Genomic DNA, 24,911 nt, shown 5'->3' on the forward strand with positions numbered 1-24,911 from the left:
TATTGACCACGATGTAGACCATATCAGATTTAATTTCGATCGAGCACTTATGTGACACTTAAAACATCGCATTCGTAAAAGAAATCCTATCCCTATGACCTTGGCCCTGGGCTAAGGATTGCAGCCCAAAAAATTTCATTCCACATGATAATTTCAAAATATTCGATTTTTTGTCTATGAGTGTAGAAGATTATTAGATAAGTCGTTTTGTTTTATAAAAAGGTCTCAAATTAGTGTGGCTAATAATTAATAACCCTACTGGCAGCTTCATTAATGCTATAGAAGCATTTCCATATTTCCTGTACGTATTAAAATAAAATATTAATGTATACCTACCTAATATACTTTTTCTTGAGATTAAACGAAAACTACATATTTAGGGCTAGGAATATTTATTCACATTGATACAATACACTCCAATAATATATCTCGCTCGCTCTATTATTTCTTTTAAACTTCTAACGATCAGAGGCGCTAGCTCTCATCCAAGTGTTAATACTAATCGAAGAAGTGTCATAAAACGAAGGATGGGCCTTCTTCTTACCAGATGCAACTGACGGTTCCACTACTAAAGCCGACCCATTATAGTTAAATCCATTTAGTTTGTCAATAGCTCTATCTGCAGATGACTGATCTGGACAATCGATAAACGCATACCCACCTCTTTTTATAAGAATACTTGTACAGGAGAGATTCTGTTCTGCAAAAAGTTGCTTTAGCTTGTTTTCGTTGATCTCGTTTGGTAAGTTTCCAACGTACAGCTTGCTCATGGTGATTGGAGGTATTTTTGCTATTGCTGCCATTAGGATATTGCTCAATTCACAACTTATGAATAAAAATAGAAAATGTAATGGTACACAAAAAATACTACGATTGATTAAAAGGACAACGTGAGATATAATATACTTATTTTGCAAATTAATTTGACAGTTTTGACATTATTCTAATTTACTAAACTATTTTGTTTTTTAAATATATTTGAAAACGTCAAATTGTTGACATATACCTAGATAAACTTACGTGCATAGAAATCGGCCCACTTAAAAAATTTGTCATTTTCAATGTCTCATATTTACTAAACCTGTCGGCTGATTTAAATGATTTTTTAAGCATGTTATAGCCTGATTCTTTAGCAATACCACTGTAATAATATTGTTGCTAAATAGGTAAATTTTCATTATACAGTGCTAGTCAAAAGTCCGTACCCCCCTCGTATCTTTTGAACGGTTATACCTATAATAGTGAAATTTGGAGGGAGGAAATAAACGGACGTAAGCTTCTTAACTAGTCATGACAAGTGACGTAATAGTGACAGATGACGTTACAGAGCCACTGTGGCCGATAATTTTAAATGGGACCTTATGGCAAGTGATACCTCGTGTGAAAGGTATTCAAAATACCTATTCAGTCATACTATTTTTTTTTTGAGTTTAAGGTAATTTTGATGAATAAATGAAATAAATATAAAATTGCAGTTGCGCATTTAATTAATAAAAATTCAAAATTCGGCCTATGATTACTTGTCAAAAAGGTTGACGTTGACGTAAAAACTACTAGAGAATTAAAAAACGTCAACTTTTTTGACAAAAAATCCATAGGCGGACATTTTAATTTTTATTAATTAAATTCAAAACTACAATATTATATTTATTTAATTTATTCACCAAAATCAAAATTAACTTAAACCCAAAAAATTAGTGTGACTGAATAGGTATTTTAAATACCTTTCAAACGAGGTATCACTTGCCATAAGGTCCCATTTAAAATTATCGGTCACAGTGGCTCTGTAACGTCATCTGTCACTATTACGTCACCTGTCATAACTAGTTAAGAAGCTTACGTCCGTTTATTTCCTCCCTCCAAATTTCACTATTATAGGTGTAACCGTTCAAAAGATAGGAGGGGGGGTACGGACTTTTGACTAGCACTGTATACCGGGTGTACCAATCAAACTGTGATTTTTTTCTTAAAGTTCGCATCACCTTGTGGAATATTCTAGCATTTATAAAATGCTGAAACTAGAACCCAACTATAGCCTCAGGTTTTCTTAACATTCTGTTATTTGAATCATTCGTTTATGTTGGATAATGAAAAAGTTAGGTACTTTAACAACTAGACATGTTCTTCAACAGACAAACTTTAAGGGATAATTCTGCATGAAAAAATAATGACAGTTGGCTTTATAAACGTATATCCGCAAATGTTCCGTTTCCGAGATACGGGATGTTGAATTTTTTCTTACAAACTGACGATTTATTTTATTGCTTTAAAACCGGTTGAGATATGCCAATGAAATTTGGTGGGTTTTAAGTCGTAGTTATTGCACATTTTCTGACATACAATTAAGAATTTAATATTCACTATTAGCGCTCATACGTGTAATACGAGCGATCATATTACCCGTATTCACGCTAATGGTGAATATAAAATTCTTAATTTTATGTCAAAAAATCCGCAATAACTAGCTCTTAAAACCTACCAAACATTTACATATCTCAACTGGTTTTAAAGCAATAAATAAATCGTCAGTTTGTAAGAAAAAAATCAACATCCCGTATCTCGGAAACGAAACATTTGCGGACATACGTTTATAAAGCCAACTGTCATTATTTTTTCATGCAGAATTATCCCTTAAAGTTTGTCGCACTTATTTAAAAACACCGTGTATTGATGAAGAACATGTCTAGTTGTTAAAGTATCTAACTTTTTTATTATCAAACATAAACGAATGAATCAAAAAGCAGAATGTTAAGAAAACCTAATGCTATAGTTGGGTTTTAATTTAAGTCTTTTATAAATGCTAGGATATTCCACAGGGTGATGCAAACTTTGAGAAAAAAACACAGTTTGATTGGTACACCCGGTATACAATGATAATTTACCTGGTTAGCAATAATATTATCATAGTGGTATTGCTAAGGAATTAGGCTATAACATATTCAAAAAATGACTTAAATCGGTCAACAGGTTTAGGAAATATGAGACATCAAAAATGACCAAATTTTTAAGTGGGCCGATTTCTACGCACGTAAGTTTATTACAAAAGTCGGTTTTGCTTTTAGACCAGGGCAGTTAGGAAAAAATAAATCGATACAGCACCTATCGTCTTGCTACTTTTTGCATTGTCTTCAAGATGACCCCAGGAAAAAGTCTACAATAGTAAAGTGGGTGGAAATGCATAATTGCATTTACAGTGCATGAACTGCATCCCTCTTCTTCTTTACGTGCCATCTCCGCGACGAAGGTTGGCAATCATAATTGCTATTCTTACTTTTGACACTACAGCCCGAAAGAGTTCAGTTGAGCTACATCCAAACCATTCTCTGAGATTTCTCAGCCAGGACATTTTTCTCCTACCTATGTTGCGCCTTCCTTGAATCTTTCCCTGCATAATTAATTTTAGGAGTTCATATCTGTCACCACGTGGTATGTGACCCAAGTATTGAAGTTTTCTTATTTTGATGGAATCCAGTATCTCCCTGCTGTTCTGTATTCTTGTTAGTACTTCCTTATTGATTATTCTGTCTGTCCAGGAGATTATCAGCATTCTTCGATATGTCCACATTTCAAATGCTTCCAATCTATTGATACATTGTTTATTAAGGGTCCATGTCTCCACACCATACAAAAGACCAGAAAATACAAACATTTTAGTACTCGCTTTCTAATATTTAGGCTGAGGCCTTAACTACATAATGTTTGTTTCATATTAGTGAATGCACTTCTAGCCTTTTCTATTCTAATTCTGATTTCTTTGATATAATCGTTTGTTTCACTAATGTTTTTCCCTAAATAGTTATAATTCTGAACTCGTTCTATCGACTTATTATTTACGTATATGCATCCAAAAGTGCATAAACATATCAAAGTCAATATATTAAGGTCCAGATTTTGTTACTCGGGGGTTTTTGGGGTCGCCAAACATGGATACGCCATCAGAACCGGTCCCCGGAGCACCTGGTGCTCCGGATCCCTGCTCAGGTACGTCATTGGAAGTTTCGAGGGATTTCCCTACTAAATTAAAAGAAATAAATTATTCGGGGTTTTTTGGGATCGCTGAGCTAGAACACGCTATCAGAACCGACCCCCGAAGTATACGGTGCTCAGGGTCACTGCTAAGATACGCAATTTTCTGGAGTTTCGAAGGCTTTCGGCACTAAATTGATGCATATGTATATCTTTGATGCGGTATAGTGTTATGGAAGACTCTGTGTATTTGTAACTAATTTTAAAATGTTAAGCATAAAACTGACTCCCATTTTGGTAAATACTTTTTTTGGTATGTTCGATAATTTTAATTTAATTCAACAGGTATAACGGAATTTGTCTCAAAGTTGACGACGACCCTGTATGTGAATAAATAAAAATAGAGCTTAGCAAATTCGGTAATATTATAAATGGTAAAAATGACATAAAAATGGTAATAAATTAAAAAATAAACTAAGCTGTATTTTTCTATGCTTTTGTATGATAACGTACACATCTATTTACAATGACTTAATTTGATGCGTAATTTTGGACATAACTTTCTCTTTATTTCGCCACCGGTCCCCTTCCATTTTTCCTTTAATATTTCTCAGCACTTAACACGTACAAAGTGATTTTAAACTTAAATTGTTTTTCATTTCTAATACCGTCCTGTTTAAAATTCACTTCTCTACGAGCCTTAACAACTATGTGTACATATGAGAGAAACTAAGGCTGTGGTCTCCAATAAATGCCGTAGGTTGCGTACAGCGTCATGCCTGACGTTGTTTACAGCTTTTGTCGGTCGCCAGCAACATCCAATTTGTATTGTTATCAGTCGAGTGCGATCTTATAACTTGTTTTGACTTGAAATGCTACAAGAAATTTATGCATTACTTATTATTATTGAAATCCATAAGGAACATTTTTTCCTGTAGCTGGCTGTATACCATTAATTACAAAAATTGAAGAAAAAGATCTTCTGTGTAAAAGGTATATTAGTTTGAAAACCCCAATAAAGGGCTACATTAAAATACAGAACTTTTTCGCTCTAAAGAGAGCATCATTAGTGTTCTAAGCCTAAAATAAGTATAACCATAATTTAGTGAAGACAAGAGTAAAAAATTTTTTTAAAGGATGACCAAGATAAAAAATTAGGTTATACTTACAAGCTCTACATGCCAAGCCACCAAAAATACATGGGTTAAAACCCTTAAAATGCTGACCAAAGGTCTTACATTGGCATATTATTTATTAAACCCTGGCGATGGGTGAAATTTAAAAGGTATACCTCAAGGCACAATATGACTATACCACAAGCATGTGGGTGGTTGAGTTGATTTCTCTGTCTTCACAAAGAGAAAGGTGAAAGCCAACTGATTAAAGGTGACAGGTGTGAAAGCGTTTCTGACTATTGACAGTAGAGATAGACAGTGTAACATGAAACGTTAATAAATTGGGCGTCGAAACGTTAATAAAATCATTTTTAGGTAAAATTGTGGCTTATTTCCCATTTGAATATACTTGATTAGTGTAACATGAAGTTGTGTGAACTGATATGTAGTTTGGTACACTAGTCAAAAATTTATAAAATTTATTTGTGGTAATTATATGTGGTAATTATTCAATGTATTATTGAATTTTACCACAAATAAATTTTATAAATTTTTGGCTAGTGTACCAAACTACATATCAGTTTACACAACTTCATGTTACACTGTCTGCCTCTACTGTCATTAGTCAGAAACGCTTTCACACCTGTCACCTGTAATCAGTTGGCTTTCACCTTTCTCTTTGTGAAGACAGAGAAATCAACTCAACCACCCACATGCTTGTGGTATAGTCATATGGTGCCTTGAGGTATACCTTTTAAATTTCACCCATCGCCAGGGTTTAATAAATAATATGCCAATGTAAGACCTTTGGTCGGCAATTTAAGGGTTTTAACCCATGTATTTTTGGTGGCTTAGCATGTAGAGCTTGTAAGTATAACCTAATTTTTTATCTTGGTCATCCTTTAAAAAAATTTTTTACTCTTGTCTTCACTAATTATGGTTATACTTATTGTAGGCTTAGAACACTGATGATGCTCTCTTTAGAGCGAAAACGTTCTGTATTTTAATGTAGCTCTTTATTGGGGTTTTCAAACTAATATACCTTTTACACAGAAGATCTATTTCTTCAATTTTTATTATTATTGAGTTAGTTGATATAAATATAGTACATATTTTTAAAATTTTCCTGGCATATTAATTACTTCACTTCGTTGGTTTGGAAGAAGAACGTCACAACTCAAAAATTGCCATTTTTGAGGTTTACCCTCTAACCAACTCTAAATGTTAAACTTTATTATGGGAAAAATTGTCAGAAGTTGCACTCATGTAATTTCCGCTAGATGGCGACTTATAACAGTTTGACTTTGTCAAACCAATTCATTACATTTTATGGAAGAGCGTCGCAATATAGTTGTGTTTCAGTTGTTGTGGAAGTTACCACGTGATTTTTGGAGAACAGTGTTACAAGTTAAAAAAGAAACGCATTTCGTCTTGGGTAAGTATTCCTTACAGGATATGTGCGTTTATATAGAATTATTATGAGCAATACAGTAACATTTCAACAAATTTTGGGAAAAACTGTTACAAATGACAATTACAGGTAGAAAGGTGAGAACAAGAAAGGTCTTTCTATTTATATTTAAATGATAATAATGGGCTCTTTAATATTGTAAAAGATTTTACCTCTTATTTTTTACCTTACCAAAATTATAATGAAAACTAGCACATTAAAATTTTAAAACGTCGCTCCTGAAAATTAGAACTTTTAGACTTGTAACAGTGTTCTTCCAAACCAACGACTTATTTTTGAAAACAATTGATACACACTTCTGACAAATGAACGAATGGAAAAATAAAGTTATTTTAAAAATGTGTGAAATAGTTATTTTCCTGCAGAAAGTCATCCTTTTCCGCACGCGACTGCAGTTTGCCGAACGACGCGACGCGGGAGTTCGGCAAGCAGTCGAGTGCGGAAAAGAGACTTTCTGCAAGAGTTAGGAACAATATTTTTTCTACAAGTCTTTAAAAAATGACCAAATCTTAATCAATTAATTTAATTAATATGAAAATACATACACAAATTAATTATTTGACAATGTTGTCAAAACCAAACTTTCATCATAATTGGTTAGCATAACGACGATCTTGGTTTCCATGACGACGATTCAAAACCACTGTTATTGTCTACTGATTTGACTTTCGAATATTATGTCAAAATAATTTTATTTCATCGAATTGTCGCGTTAATTTCATTAAAACAGGGACACAATAAGATACATTTGAAATAAAATAGTAAAAATATCTAAATATTAGTTTATTGCATGTAATATAATTATTTTAAGGCCATATTAAAATATCTAAATGCAGTGCGGAAAAGTAAAACTTTCTAAACTAAAACGCGTGCGTGAAAGTAGACATTTTTGCACGACCGAAGAAAAATATTTTTCCACCTACCTCTGCCGAAAGTATACTTTTCCGGACCTGATTGTAGGGAGCAAAGTTGTACTTTTCCTCCCTAGGGAGGAAAATATTTTTCCTCCCTAGGGAGGAAAAGTAAAAGTGACGTAATGGTATTTCATTCATGAATTATAACTTATTGACGCCTTGTACAATATCTATTTTCTATTACGTAAGTATCTATACATTTTAACGTTTATTTAAAAACACTCTGTATTTTGCAGAATGGTAAAAAACAGTAAATTGTTATTCTAATTTAACAATGTTTACATTAATAATTTGACTTATATTTGACAGTTGACAGTTATATTGTACCTACTTGTTTAGTTCTAATACATTTTGTTGGTTAGTTACATAAAAAAATTAAGTAAAAATGAAAAAATTACTTTTCCTCCCTTGTGCCTTTTCCTCCCTTGTTATACAGATAGCTATTACACACTTTTAAAATACTTTACTTTTTACATTAATTAATTTCACTTATTTTTTCCCAACGTTTGCATTTTTCAGTATTATTTTAATTTTTATCGCTGGCATCCTAATATATTGACCTGATACTTTTGACCAACTTGTCTTTTTCTGTTTTATGAATTAATTCACTTATTTCGACATGTTAAAACCACATACCAGCCGTAGCAGTGGTTCTCGAAAATAACTTAAGCCGCTGCGTCCAACATTTGGAGCAGTTTGATGCAGCGTTCGACGTACAATGGAGACCACATACATTATTTTTGGTATAAAGAATACAAACGCGACCTACTGCGCGACTGTGTACGTAGTCTATGGCGTCTATGTATTAGTGACCACCGCTTGTGAAGTCACATAAAGCATTTCATGAGGTGTTCGGCATATGATAACAGACTGCAAATATTATTATTTATTGTATTAAGAATAAAGACGCTATCTACGGCGTGACGCTGTACGCAGCCTACAGCGTCTATTGGAGACTACCGACTAAAATACATAAGTACATAATTTAGATAGTTGACAGTCTATTTTTTTCTAATAATTTTGTTTAAATGAAATACTAAGTAATTAAACTAAAATACATACATAATTCAGATAGTTAATGACAGTTTATTGTTGCTTCTAACAATGTTTTTTAATGTAATACGTAATTAGTTAACTACTAATAATATAGGTTCAATCATCAACACAAAGTATACTTATTTTCGCAGAACTTATTAACAATAAAAAATGTATATTTTGTTGGCAACTAAATATTGGGACAAAACGAATATTTTTTCAGAATTCGGTTGAAAATTTACTGGATTTGAACTTTTCAGGGGTAAATTCACTCCTATCCTGACCTATTTATAGAGTAGAAATATGCTTTATTGTCACTGAAAATTATACAAATTTTATGGACAAAGCTTAATATAAAGTCAGAAAAAAATAAATAAATAATAAAAATAACAATAACAAATACAATTTTCTAAAATTTGATAAATCGTCAATATAAAAAAAAAATTACAAAAATACAAAATATAAGTTATTAAGTTGAGAAAAAAAAACAAAATCGATATATTATTGCAACAATTAATAGAAATGGCAAAGTGAACATACAACAAAGTAAAGTTTTGGCTTTAAGTTCATGTAATGTCCGTTGCGAGGTAAATATATATTAGTTTGTTTCATTGTATGCCATCATCATCATCAATCAGAGAATCGCGTCCACTGCTGGACATAGGCCTCCCTTAGTTCTTTCCAGTATTCTCTACACTGGGCCGCTTGTAGCCAGTTTCCCGCTTTCTTTTATGTCGTCGGTCCATCTACTCGGTGGTCATCCTCGACTTCTTTTGTGGTTTCCGGACCTCCATTCCATGATTAGTCCTATCCAGTTCCACTTAAGAAGCGTCGTAGCTCTTTCGATGACGTCTTGTACTCCTGATATTTGCCTGATTGAAAAGTCAAACAGCTGAATTTGTTATATTATATTTTATAAAAATCAAAGTCAAGTCAACCCTTCTGACAAATAATTCAAGTCAAGTCAAACTGGTCAATCGTACAGGTTTGAAAATTCAAACTGTTTGTCAAACTAGTTTGAAAAATAATTTATTTAGTAGATATACGTTGTTGTCGAGATAGACATGTTAGTTGCCAATTAAGATAAGAAAATTAATAATACAATGAGTGCCATATAAAAGTAACTTGATACAGGGAGCAATTAAGTCAAAATAGGGTTGTAAATATCTTAAAAACGATTTCTTTACGCGTACAATTATTGCTTGCTGGCAAGTTTCGTTTTATCGATATTACTGTTTTATATTTTTATTTGAGTGTTATTAAATAAACAAAGAATTCGTTGGATGATTTTTTTATCATAACAAGTGTAATTTAATCTATTTTAACAAAAATTTATGAAGGAACAACAAAATATATTTTTGATAGAGTAGGTTTAATGAATTTTTTGCGACTTTGCAATATCGTTTTAAAGAATTAGTTCACTATTTGTCATTTTATAACGCTGTTCTTTATTTTTACATAATATGCACTTTCCAATTTTCATTGTTTTGCAATCACCTGGCATAACATCAAATAAATCATTACATTTATTTTTCTTAATTAATTATGCTTCGTCTATAGATTTTTTTCTCTAAATTTGTGCAGTGGGAATACCTTCAAAATCACACTCAATTTGTTCTGGTACTTATTCTGAGCCTAAAAATATTCAGGTTCAGATATTATCTCACAAAGCACATACTTCAAAACGAACGTAATAAACAAACCAAGCATAGACTTCTAAATATGAACTACAACCTAATTTGCTGAGTAGCAGAGTACAGATTCAGACCTATCCAAATAAGTCAAAACAAAAATCGGTACGCTCTCAATTAGAATTGGAAATAAACACGTTGCGCAATATGATATTCAAACTTCAAACTGTTTGAAGAAGTTTGATTTCAAGTCAAACATAAAGATATCGAAATCAAGTCAAGTCAAACGTTTTTACAAAAAAAGTTTGGTTTTCTAGTGAAGTTTGTTGAATAAAATCAAACTAGTTTGACTTGATGCATCTCTAATATCCTTCGTTCGTCAATTATTTGCATGCATAAAACAGAACTATCTCATTAAAACTCATTAGTTTTCAGATTCTGCGCTAATTACTTAATATATTTTTTACGTTTATCATAGAGTCAGCTAGTTTCTTCTATAAGGCTCCTCAAAATACATGTTTACAGATCGGATTGACAAGTTATCTAAGCGTTTCCAAAACTTAAAGAATCCCAATTTATACACAGACATAATCTACACACAAGATTTTTCCTATCGTTTATAGTAAAAACCCACATGTAGTTGTAAATATACGAGAAATATTCAGTATACAAGTAACATCTCCTTTCAACCCCGATTTATCTATTGAAAGCCAGCAGTACAAATCACCGTCGTTTTCGCGTCCATAAATCCTGACTAAGGTCCCGCTGTACACTCCCATAAAATTGATGGCACTACGTCCGGGACGGGACACGCGGAGAGTCCCGTCGTCGCCGTACTGGCGATTGCTTGCATACGTACTTCATGCGGTATCGGCAGAAATTCACAAAGAAAGAAATCTCTGTCGTTACTTTGTCCTCTCCGTTGTTTATTGTTTATTGTTCCTAAACGTGTTGTTGAATAATTTTAGCTTCAAGAAATATTTCCCGATATTGAAAAATTGGAAATAATGGTATGTTTTATAGAAATATAAAGCTATGTTTTTAAAATAGCCCAATAAAAAAAATAAAATCAAAATATAATTCCGTACAGGTTGGAATAAATTTTTTATTGAAGTTTAGATCAAAACAAAAGATATTTTCAAGAAAGTATATGATTCATATGAGGGGATCATTGTTTAAATAATTAAAAATTATTAATTTTTGCACAAAATTTACTTTTTTAACTGCTGCGGCAATTCTTGTTTCTATTAAGGAGTTTACCATTTTTTTTCTGCAAAGATGAAGAAACAGTCTTTTATGTGAGACTTACTAAATAAAATTTGACCCTTAATTTATTTAAATAATTGTAAATCAAAATTGAAAAACAAATTTCAAAAAAAACATTATTTGCAATATAAATAAGCACTATAAAAGATTTTGTTTTGCAGAAAAAGTTGCGCTATGATATCACTATAAATTAACAAAAAAATTATTTATTATAATTTATTTAGCTAATGCCTCGGCAACTAATGGCAATTGGCATGGTAGGTGCGGTCAATTTTTGCAGTTAGGTACCCAGTGTCATGTGTAGTGTGTGTGTTGAGTAAATGTCTTGTTACTTTGCAAAGTCGACGTAGAAAAAGACTTTTTTCTTTGTACAATTTTAAAATATATATATATATATATATATATATATATATATATATATATATATGTATTTTTCATTACATTTTAACATGTGGTACACTAAAAATTGTGTATATTTATATTTGTTAAATTTTATTTACTTATATAAATATATATTTATATAGAGGTTGTCCTCCATTTTTTTATATATTATATTTTGTATTCACATTATCTTTGCGAGACTTTGCCAATGATTTGTAGAAAGAAAAGAGTTGTTATGATTCTTTAACAAAATTTTACTGTTTTGAAGTTTTTATACTAAAAATTTGTTTTATTACTCTTTTGTGATTATATTTGGTGCCAACTTCTATTTATCACAATACTAGAGAAAAAAAAAAGAATGTGTGTGTACTTTGTACGCACGTAAGAAGTTATACTTCTATTATATGATTTAAAAATAAATATACTTTAAACAGTTTGTTTTAATTTTTTTAAACACCAAACTAATTTTGTGCTTACCGCTTTCAAAAAAAAAGGTATAGGATTGCTCCGGACTCGAACTCAAGATCTCTCGATCTCTGGCCGAATGCTATACCAAATACGCTACGAGGACTGTGTCTGTATCGGTTCGGACGTACCTAATAACAATTCACGGTAACAAACAGACTGGAAGGTGAAGTATAATAAATATAAAATAAAATGTTTTAATAATACTCATCTTACTCCTGAGGAAGACAAATCCAAAGACACAAAAATTATAATAAATATATTTACTAAAAACACTAATATATTCTTTTCACACCTTTTCTTGCACTGATATATTATTTATACATAATTTGAAAGATTCAGCAACTAAACGCCATACTGTCTGTGTGCGCATGCGCGCAGTATTATGAAATTTTACTCTCAATCGCGCCTAAAGGAGTATAACTTCAAAAATTGTTTATGACTAATTAATAATTATTTATGGCAAAAAGGGCCATGCAGATGGTAATATTTTTATATGCTACCCCAAATTAAAAGAAAACATTGAAATTGGCCCATTATTAACGGAGATATTAGAAACTACTCCTCCGCCAATTTTCAAACAAAAAGTTTTCATTTAAGGCGCTACGAAACTCATCATTTTTCAAAATATTCTACAATTTTTATGATGTGTATAAATTATATAATTAAGTAGTAAGGTTAGTAGATGTACTCACGTACTTTTAAATGTCAATATTGATAAATAAACAAATTATGAATTTTTAAACTGGGAAAAGCTATCTCGGCCAAAAATGCTTCTAGAAAATTTTTATTCTTTTGTGGATATGTCAAAAATTACCAAGAATACGAATATGGAAAAATAATTTCAAAATTTTTAATCCCGGCGATGTTACTAGAAAAATAAATTTTAAACAAATTACACCAATTTTCAAACGCCATTTTGGAGCACTGTTTAATTGAAATTTTGATTTGTCAATACATTTATCAAAAATATACAGAAAAGCAAAAGGTATATTAAAAAATTGTATACTCTATCGGCAAAAACCGTGTTTTTGCCATTGAAAAAATGGTACTTTTTTATAAACAAATTAAACATCTCATAAACTACTCAATATTTTTTGTCAACCAATTTTTTTGTCAGTTTATAGTGATATCATAGCGCAATTTTTTCTGCAAAAGAAAAAATTTTAGAGTGCTTATTTATATTGCAAATAATATTTTTTTGGAATTTTTTTTTCAATTTTGATTTACAATTATTTAAATAAATTACAGGTCAAATTTTATTTAGTAAGTCTCATATAAAAGACTGTTTCTTCATCTTTGCAGAAAAAAATTGTAAAAATCCTTAATAAAGACACGAATTACCGCAGCAGTTAAAAAAGTTAATTGTGTGCAAAAATTACCCATTTTTAATTATTTAAACAATGATCCCCTCATACGAATCATATACTTTCTTGAAAATATCTTTTGTTTGGACCTAAACTTTGACAAAAAATTTATTCCAACCTGTACGGAATTACATTTTGATTTACATGTATTGTAATTTTTGAATCTTTTATTTTGTTCATTGTTCACTTTTTTATCCCACAAAATAATTTCTTAATAAATGTTTTTACATTTTATTATAGTAATAATCTATGGTATAATGAGTTATTAAAAAAAATCTGTAGGGGAGCGTTCAAGTACTACGTAACGCGATTTATGAAGATTTTTAATTTTGCTCGCTCCGTTGTCGTTCGTGCTCTAAAAATCGCGTGCGTTCGCAAAAAGCATACTTCACGAACTGTTTCATAAATAACTATTTGTAGCATTTTTAAATAAACTGCCACAACTTAGTTTTTTGAAAAAACAAACCACAATTTATGCTTAACAATATTTGACGCTTCGATTTTAAATTTGTAGATCGTTCTCAAAACACAGGTTTAAAAAATTATTTTGGTTTGCTGTTAGCGGTAAGAAATTAAAAATTCTTCTAATATAAGTTTAATAATTTATTAGTAGCTCTTTAATAGTATCCATATTTTGGTATACACATTTAAGTTAACATTGGAAAAATAGATAACATATACTTTACAATTTGTTTTATATTTTAAATTTTTTGTTTATAAACACAACCCTTAATTAATTTTGGCCTTTGATTGACACTTTGAAACTCGTATTTTCTGCAAACCCACTATACGACGTATTCGAGAAATCACAACCGATCGGATCGGATCTGATAGTTGTGTCTTTTAGTCTTTGCTCATTCTGCCTCCGCGATTATAATATAAAGAGGCTTGTCGGAGGATGGCGTTATCTTGTGACTGAAATCTGGAACATACGGCTCCACTTGTCGCACCATAGATTTACGACTTACAACTTATACAACTACTAACGTCCTGGTTGTTGTAACTTGACTACTGTTTTGTGTCTTTTCTGGGTTCGCCGATGCCGATCATTTTGGTGCGATTCTTCCGTTTCAAAAACGGTTAACATTTACGGTGGATTTTGGTGGATTTTTGAAATGATTTGTCAAACGGGACATTGGAAGCACATTGGACAATGAAAAATATAAATAGGTAATGCTGTACAGCATAATTTCAAATATAATAGAAAACGTTTCTTTAATCTTCTTATTTATGTTTATTGTTTCAGATGCCTATCGGAAATCATTGAATTCGTGTATGAGCTAAGATTAGCTTCGTTGTGAAAATTTGGTATATAAACCTGGATTCCGCGTACAAAAAAAGTTGATTAATAGCAAGCTGAAAATTTGTGAGTAGCTTAACGGTGTCTAGTCGGACAAACTTTGATGTACGGGAACAATGGAACAGGGAAGTTTCAATTGTGGAACAGTTTAAGAATTTGGAACGTCAGATTACGAAAACGTCCCATGTATTTTGTCGGACAGAACATCTAATTGATTTGTTACCCTTTCTACACTCTCATGCAAAAATCTGACTGCTATTACTAACCAACATGATTCCTGTCATTTGACAGTTGGTCATTAAATTGCCCAGTTGGTGGTACATACCAGTCTGATTCTGGCATGAGAGTTTAATGAAATGGTAAGAAATCAATTTGAAGTTCTCTCCGACAAAATACATGGAACGTTTTCGTAGTCTGACGTTCCAAATTTTTAACCTGTTCCACAATTAAAAATTCCCCTGTTCCAGCGTTCCCATACATCAAAATTTGTCCAACTAGACACCGTTAAGCTATTAACAAATTTTCAGCTTGCTATTAATCAACTTTTTTTTGGTACGCGGGATCCAGGTCTAATATTACTAACGTGTTTTCCGTAAAACCTGTTTAGCAATAGATTGGTTTTAATTTTGTTTCTTATAGCCCAGTAAATGCACGGGAAATACGGCGATACCGTGTAATTTTCAGGGTCAACTCCGAATTTCATGAAAATTTGGATTCAGGTTCTACTTGCCCCTTCACTTCAAAGTAGAACTTGCCTTTGGTGGGGGGTGACAGTCACCCCTCTTCGGGGATGAAAGAACGTGTGCTTAAAATAAGTCCGGAAATGGATAAATTGACTAATTCTAACAAATTTTGGTTTTATAGAGTTTTTTAAAAAGGCCAATGTTTTTTGTAGTTTTTTGAGTTAGTTATTTGCGATGGAAAATCTTTATTTTTCGCAAATAACTCAAAAGTACCTAATTATTTTATCGAAAAAAATATTATTAGCAGAAATGTAGCATAGAAAAAAACGAACTAAACTGTGTATTCGTAAAGTCTGTAAACCCACAAACCCAGCAAAAGCAAAGTCGGAGCTTATAAAAAATACGTTCTTATTCTACAAATTCGAAATCGAATATTTCAAAAAACCAAAAAATTAAGCACTTTTTGGGAAAACCCATTAAAACGGTTTAAAAAAAGGCTTTATTTTTATTATTTATAAAAGGTTTTAGCATTAAAACTGAGCGAGTTACGCTTAAAATAAAGTTTGCTCTTTTTTTTTTTGGTAAAAAAACCTTTGAAAAACTTCCCCTATTTAGCACCCCAAATTAAATTAATCGTTACAAGCAGTTTACTTTACTTACGTATTTTTTATGATCTGTAAGTTTTACCGGTTTAAAGTGCTCATTTGTTAAAGGGTGATAATATGTAGTTGAAAATGCTTGATCGGGTCACAAATCACGAGTGTATGCAAACTTTTGAACAGCTATATCTTAACCAATTTTTGTCTAGAAGGAAAAACAAAATGAAGCTATAATAGCATATTTGTGAAAGCAAAACGTATATTTGTTTTACTCTTTGAGATTTTTCGTATCGCTAATACTTACACTACTTATACTATATACTATACGCTAAGTTATTTTGAAAAAACAGCATTTTTTCATGTAGAAACTTTGTAAATCATTATTTGGGAGTGCTCGTAGTAACATTCAATTTCAGTTTGTTTATTTCTAGTATACTTTTATTGAGATTTTAGTATAAATGATATTACCTTATGCACAGTTAGAGTTGCACAAATTTGACTTGAATGTTTGAACTTGACTTGAGTTTGACTTAATTTCAAGTCAAACTTAAATCAATCCTTCTGACAAATAATTCAAGTCAAGTCAAACTGGTCAATCGTACAGGTTTGAAAAATCAAACTGTTTGTCAAACTAGTTTGAAAGAGTTTGAAAAATAATTTATTTAGTAGATATACTTTTTTGTCGAGATTGACATTGCCAATTAAGATAAGAAAATTAATATCTCGTCAAACTAGTTTGAAAGAGTTTGAAAAATAATTTATTTAGTAGATATACTTTTTTGTCGAGATTGACATTGCCAATTAAGATAAGAAAATTAATAATACAATGAGTGCCACTTAAAAGTATCTTGATACAGGAAGCGATTATAATCAAAATAGGTTAAATTTTTTGAAAGATTAAAACAACGAATTCGTTGGATAGTTTTTTATCATACCAAGTGTAATTTAATCTACTTTGGAAGCTTTAAAGTATTACGTAACGCAAGTTGGGGGAGGGTAACGCAAGTTAGTAAATGGACTAATTAAACATCTAAGATCTAACAACATCACGAGAAAAACCAAATGCAAAATATACAAAACCCTGATAAAACCGGTCCTTATATATGGATCAGAGACATGGGCACTGTCGAAAAGCGATGAGAACTTATTAGGTACGTTTGAGCGAAAAATCCTCAGACACATATATAAAGGGGTAAAAGAAAATGACGTATGGCGCAGAAGATATAATTTTGAACTATACGCAGCATACAACGAACCCGACGTCATAACATCCATAAAGATCGGAGGTCTGCGCTGAATGGGCCATGTTAAACGGATGTTGGAGACCGAAACACCAAAACTTATAATGAGGCAAACACCAGTAGGGAGAAGGTCAAAGGGAAGACCCAAACTTAGATACATGGAACAAGTGGAACAAGATCTGAAAACACTTGAGATTACCCACTGAAAGAACAAAGCAAGGAACAGAACAGCATGGCGGAAAATCCAAGGACAAGCCAGGACCCAAAAAGAGTTGTCGAGCTACTGATGATGAAGAAGTTGGGGGAGGGTGTCATGTAAAACGTTACGGCGCGTTATACGGGGGTAGGGTGTTCGAACAGCGCATTACATAACATTGTTTTTTAACTTAAATAAAAAAAACTACGGAATCTCCCAACGTTTCAACTTTTGTTTATATTTTACATAGAACCCCTGGATTGTATTATATTGCCCCCTCACGCTCCGCTCATGTTACAATAGGACAATAGTGGGAAAAATCTTAAAATTTGTATTACCAGAACAAGCACAGTGACACATGTTTGCAATAAATAGCTGGACCTTTCTTCACAACAAAAGATGAAAAGTTACAGATGGGATAAAGAGGTTGTAAAATTGTGTTACGATACTTGAACGGCCCCTTTAACAAAAATTTTAATGAATTTTTTGCGACTTTGCAATGTCGTCTTAAAGAATTGGTTCACTAATTGTCATTTTATAACACTGTTCTTTATTTTTACATAATACAAGTATGCACTTTTCAATTTTCATTGTTTTGAAATCACCTGCCGCAATATCAAATAAATCAGTATATGTATTTATTTTTCTTAATTAATTCTACTTCAACTACAGATTTTTTTCTCTTAATTTTTGCAGTGGAAGAGAAGGGATACCTTCAAAATCAGAGTCAATTTGATCTGGTACTTGTTCTGAGCCGAAAAATGTTCAGGTTCAGATATTATTTCACAAAGCACACACTTCAAAACGAACGTAATAAACAAGCCAAGCACATACGTCTTAATATGAACTACAAACTAATTTGCGGAGCAGCAGAGTACAGATTCAGACCTATCCAAATAAGTCAAAACAAAAGTCGGTACGCTCTCAATTGGAATTTGAAATAAACACGTTACGCAATATGGTATTCAAACTTCAAACTGTTTGAGGAAGTTTGATTTCAAGTCAAACCTAAAGATATCGAAATCAAGTCAAGTCAAAACTTTTTTACAGAAAAAGTTTGGTTTTCAATTCAAGTAAAGTTTGTTGAATAAAATCAAACTAGTTTGACTTGATGCATCTCTATGTACAGTTTGTTGGTCCTAGAAGTGGTATGGATATCCGAGAATTTTTGTTCTGTTTCATACAGCTTTCCTAAATGTATCGGGTTCAACAAAAATATGCTACTAAGTTTTGTTAACATTTAACATGGAAACCTGATTGAATGATCAGTCTTTAGAGACATAAAGTGGGTTTAAGTGATGTCAATTTAACACTTACACTTTATTGGAATCAAAAAACCCTAAGTAGAACATAAAGAGGAAATACTGAAACAACTAACATTAAAGGCCATCTACACAAATCTGTATAATCACCATTATTATTCACATAAGAGTGACTATAGTAAGAGATTCAGACAAGACTCCCTTCGAAATAGAGGACGACCACCAACAAGATAAACAGACTACTTGAAATGGATAATATACCAAAATTGGATGCAAGCGGTTCAGGACAGGGATTTATCGGGTGAACGACCGGAGACCTACGTTCAGCAGTAGACAAGTATACGCTGAATGATGAAGAGTGTAGTGATATCTGCGTTGGTGTACGGCGATAAAGTGTCGCCTGTTAGACGATCCAGGAAAAGAACATTGAGGTACCTGAACAGAAAATGTTACGGTGGATATTGGATAAGATTTGAACGGACAAGATCAGAAATTACGTGATTAGGGAGAGCCGGGCTGAGTATAGTCTGGAAAAGATTCAAGAACAAAGACTGCAGTGCAACGCACGATTAAAAATTTATGAGATGAAAGAGAGACCTATTAGAAACTGAAGATATGATGGACACAACTTATTTGCGAAGAATACTAAGGAACAACGGATAGAACAATAATTTATATATACTATATAAAATTTAAAATATTATTTCAAGTTTAAACAGAATTAAAAATGAAGTAAAAAGTCACTAAAAGTTACAAGTCACTAAATGATTCGGTTACAAGGAGTAGAGTAGAAGTAGCTCCTTGTAACCGAATCATTTAGTGACTTGTAACCGTTGACCTGAAAATTCTCTGCATACTTTAGAGAGCGAAACCGGTCGTCGGAAGTTACAATAAATGATTGAGAATACGCCTGTTTATTACTTCATTCAAAATGAACTCTCACATGCAACCCATTCAACATTAGAATTAAAAATGTACGCCGCCAGTAGGAATACTCAGACATTTTACAGGTGGTTTTTGTTAATATTTTTATAATTTCCCATGAGAACCCAATAACAGTTGTAATTTACAGTAGCAACAATGACTTTCCTTCTCAACGATTCATTAAACTAATAAGGCGATTTCTTCAATAATTAGACAAAATGCCTCGATGGAATTTTCAGTATTCCGCACGAAAGATGGCAAATTTGTTATACTCGAATTGTCGGTGATGAACGTCCGTCGGCCACAAAGGCAGTTAACATCCAAGTAAGGAGCAATCTAGCTTTTCCTTGTAAGAGAAGTCTTTTACCGGTCAAGGTGTTTGAAAAATGTCGACGCTTCCCATGACGACTGCCTTCCATTTAGTACACTAAGATAAATATTTTGTCTGTATTTTTTTTTTATTTTTATTAACACAAAGAAAAAATTATAAATACAAAACTAAAAACTAAGATTTTCTTGAATATTTCATAAATTGCAAAATGCATTGACACCTAAAGTTGTACTTGTTGATTTGACACCTACAGTAAAGCGACCCTCAGAAGAGGCCAACCTCAAATGGGTTGTAGCGGTGATAATTACAAACTGCAGGTGTAATGTGGAAAAGACAAACGAAAGAAACGTATGAATGTAGATACTTTATTATGTGTAACCGCAACTGTGTAAAGTCCAGGAGTATGTATGGGAAGAAGGAAGAAGGTACATATTAAGAAAATAGTAATCCATTTTTTTTCCATGAAGACCAAAAAGGTAAAAATCCCGATCTCTCTCTCTCTCTCTCTCTCTCTCTCTCTCTCTCTCTCTCTCTCTCTCTCTCTCTCTCTCTGAGGATTGTGATTTCTGCCAATATTCCTAACAATGTTTCTTCATTGGTGTCTAATCTTCGGGCTCAGTGGAGGATGATCTTCAGTTTATTGAAACACCAATAGCACTTAGCAATTTTATGGATATCGAGTGACACCACTGACACCAGGGTCGTAAACCTTACAACCCCGAGAGACCGTTTGATGTACTGGTATGTTGCTTGTACGCGAATTAGTTGAAGACTCTCTTTGATGCTACATATTGATTTTAGTGAATGAAGTTAAAGGCCCCTCTGGCCTGGTTGAAGTGATTCTTGAGAATGATTCTAAAATGTATTATCTCTTGTTGGCAACATGAATTGGGTCATAGCCCACACGCCAAAAATAACAAATAAAGGTTTTAATTAGTCAGCTAAAATTATGTCTATTGCCAAAATATTATTTATAAATTGCAAAAATTAAACAAATGAAATATCCCGCACATGTTTAAATATGATAACAAATTGGTTGATGTGATATACGGGGTGATAGAGATAAATATACTGTTAAATATCGGATATGAGTAATGAATGTTGGTATTTAACATTTGGTCTCTATCTTCAGCTGCTCTAAGAGCTTCGCAGAATGAGTTTCCAGCTGAATGCTTTATTTGGTCAAACCATCTAGTTGGTGATCGTCCTCTTGATCTTCTCCCCGGAACGTTTCCAGAAACAACTAATCTCTCTAAACTGTCGTCACCTCTGCGAACCACGTGACCAAAGAATTGCCGAATTCGTTGTAGACATATTGTGGACAGCCTTTTTTTAATATTGAGTTGGTTTAGTATGGAAACGTTTGTCCTATGAGCGATGAAAATCCCGATGGTATGGAGTGAAATCCCAGAATATTTAGTTTTGGATGTAAATGTACAGCTGTCTTTATTCCTCCATTCGTCTTCGGTTTCGAGTCTGATCTTTGCAGTGAACTTAGGTCTTCATCTACACCTGGGCCATAGTGGTGTCCAGTTAGTTATCGTTCTCAACATATCTGATTGTGGGCGTCTCTGTATATGCCCTATCTATTCGAAGCGATGAGATTTTATGTATCTGACTATATATTTTTTAATTCTTCTTCAATTTCGACATTTGTTTTCATCCTTATTTCTCCCTATATTGTTACATTGTGGACCAGTATTGTTCTCATTACTTTTCTTTCAAAATTCAGAAGGCTGTCTTTCTCTTTCTTGTTAACAGTCGTTGTTTCCATCCCATATATGTAACAACATTTCTTATATAAGTCCGTCCGCTATAACTTTTCCCATGCGGTACGATTCATTTTCAATCAAATTAAGTCAAAACAGAAAGTGAAACGTACGCCGATGTGTGTGGTATATAGTATACATACAGTATACAAAATGTATATACACATCGACGTTCGTTTCAATTTATGTTTTGACTTAATTTGATTGAAAATGAATCGTACCGCATGGGAAAAGTTATAGCGGACAGACTATATATGTTCATCTTTGTATCATGTTATTTAGAGTCTTGCTTTTCAGCAGATTTTTATTCATTTCTTATGCTTTTTTGCCTTTCAGAATTCTTACCTCTGTTCTCTCTTTTCCGGTTTTCCCTATTGTCCTACCAAGTAGCTAAAGGTGGATACAGTTTCAAATTTATGGTTTTGTGTTATTAGATATTTCTGAGATGTTGTGTCGTCCTTCCCTATCGTCATGTATATTGTTTTGTGCTGGTTTATCTTTAGTCCTATTCTCTTTGCTTCCTTATCTAATTTTTCAACTGCTTTTATAAGTGTCATCTTCGTCTTCGCTATGATGACCAGATCATCTGCATATTATGCTACTGATCTGTAATAATGGTTTTGTTTGCAAGTTTGTCCTCCTTATTATTACTTCCAATATCAGGTTAAATAGTGTCGGGGAGATAGAGTCACCTTGTTCACGCCTTTGCTTAGATTGATCTCCTTATAAGTTGTTCCGTTGAAACTGATCTTTGTTGTGGTATTCTTTAGGCTCACTATTAGCATATGTCTTAATTTTTCTGGGATTCCAAGATTCTCTAGCTCCTTCACCATTTTCGTCCGATTGATTGTATCATAGGCGCTTTTTAAATCTATGAAAATTAGGTGCATTCCTCTGTTGTATTCTCTCATACCTAGGCCACATATTAAGAGGCGACAGATATAATCTTTTAAAAATTGTTCTAATGGGCAAATTTAAGTTGAAGGTCGGAGAAGACTAGGTTGCAAATAATATTCACGGTTCGTAGACATAAGAAACTGGTGCGACATACCTGATATCATTACAATAATAAGAAGAGCAGAAGAATGATACTCACGCATAATCCAACCAACATGAAGCTTACAGGCTGCATAATGTACGACAGGAGAAGAAGAAGAAGAAGAAGAAGAAGAAGAAGAAGAAGAAGAAGAAGAAGAAGAAGAAGAAGAAGAAGAAGAAGAAGAAGAAGAAGAAGGAGATGAAGATTCTATCGCATTCAAAATTTTTTGTAAATAAACAGAAACAGTGGACTGTTTTGTATTGTATGGTTTTCTTCATTCAGGCTTTTAGCGCTAAATATAAGATGACTGCTATTGATATTGGTACCGAAACCTGAGCGAAAACCGGCTTGCTCTATTGGTTGGTACAGGTTAAGTTAATTCTCTGGTCTACAGGTAACTATTGTGGTCAAAAGTTAATACAAATGGGAAAGAAGGCTTATAGGTTTATAGTCTTCAATTTGCAAATAAATGCTTTGTTTCATAGTTTTTTGTTTCAAAGAACTATTTAATATTCCCTCTAATGTATCTTTGGTCCACGCTAATGTTTTTTTATTGCTTATTGTTTTATATGTTTATATGTTAAATTGTTTTATTGTTTTTTATTGCTGCAAATACGCTATTCATCTTCGCTTTATCTCCGTACCAAGCTTGATTACACTTTGAACCTCAATCTAATAAAAAAAATGGTCACTTTTGTTCTCAGTGTATCAGTTCCTTTTAAGGAAACTCTTTACCGGTCGAGGTGTTTGAAAAATGTCAAAGCTTCCCATATTCCTTAAGCTCTCGAAGATATTTCTGTCATGTTCTGAGCTATGAGCAACTGTGGAGAGAATGATAATTTAACGAGACTCCAGCGTAATATTTTAACGAATTGTTCAAATTCGATCATTTTGAACGATAAATTTTATTTAGAATGGGCTGCGAAAATATGTAGCAAGTGGTGCGTGGGTATTTTTATTGTTCTATTCATACTTACGTGATGAAATCGATCGCATTAAATAGACTTTAAAATTAATTGCTACTGTTGATTGTGCTCTGGAGGAGGCTGCTATGTTCTTTAATTGTTGCGGTACTTAAGTGGTAATTTATGCTAATTTAATTATTATCCACTTACGTTGTTCATATAAAAATTCTTTGGAGTTCGTTTTAAATTATCTATATCTTATAAATTTTACTAGCAATGTTGTTATAGTGCGGAAAATTATAAATTAAAAAAAGATGAGCTTAACTGACGTAATCGAGTAGGTACGATAACATTATTGAAATTGTAATTAATATTTTAACATTGATTTTACTTATAGACTAAGAGCTGAAGCCAAAAACTCATCGTCATAATAGGCTATTGATTACGTATTTTAGAAAGGAACTACAACGTTAACGGGGTTTTATTGTTTTATATAGTCAATGGACCCCTAGATATGAAAAAACCGCGGAGTGCTACCATTTAGTGGGGTGCGTTTTTGAGAAAGGGATGAATTAGTCCCTACGCACAGGGCGAATTAGGGTGAGTTCTATGCACGTTTGGTACAAACACGTCTACAGGAAAAATTTTCCAGGTTAAATTTACTATCGAAATATCACATTTTAAAGTAAAAAATATTTTTTTTTACAAAAACATATTCAAAAGAAAAGCAAGAAAAAAACACCTAAGGTAGCATTTTTTTTCTTGCCCCATAACTTTTTTCCACGGCGATATAGGTATAGCCATTGCTTCACAGAAAAAATACTTCCATCCTTCCTCTTTAAAACAACGTTTGCTATAAGTTTGTATCATGTATAGTTTTCAAAATATGATTTTTGAAATTTCGCCACTCACAGCGATTTTGGGCCATTTTCCTTGTTACTTCGCAAACATTGTTCTGTAACTATTTTTTACGCAGCTTTAGGTATATACAATGTTACATTTAGTAGGAAGAAAAGTCAATTACCTTTAAAATGGTCTATCGTAGAAGACT

General features: G+C 32.5%; 2 protein-coding genes across 3 annotated transcripts in view; one reads left to right on the top strand and one right to left on the bottom strand.

Moving 5' to 3' along the window:
* Positions 1-24,911, top strand: part of LOC114325201 (zinc finger protein rotund-like) — a 1,204,079-nt gene that overhangs the window by 98,883 nt on the left and 1,080,285 nt on the right. The window lies entirely within an intron of this gene.
* LOC114325212 (insulin-like growth factor 2 mRNA-binding protein 3-A) lies at positions 376-963 on the bottom strand. The gene has a single exon (XM_028273209.2). The coding sequence runs from the start codon at positions 801-803 to the stop codon at positions 459-461; it is 345 nt and encodes a 114-aa protein (XP_028129010.1). The 5' UTR covers positions 804-963; the 3' UTR covers positions 376-458.

This window comes from Diabrotica virgifera, chromosome 7 (genome assembly GCF_917563875.1).
Source record: "Diabrotica virgifera virgifera chromosome 7, PGI_DIABVI_V3a".
NCBI classification, from domain to species: domain Eukaryota; kingdom Metazoa; phylum Arthropoda; class Insecta; order Coleoptera; family Chrysomelidae; genus Diabrotica; species Diabrotica virgifera.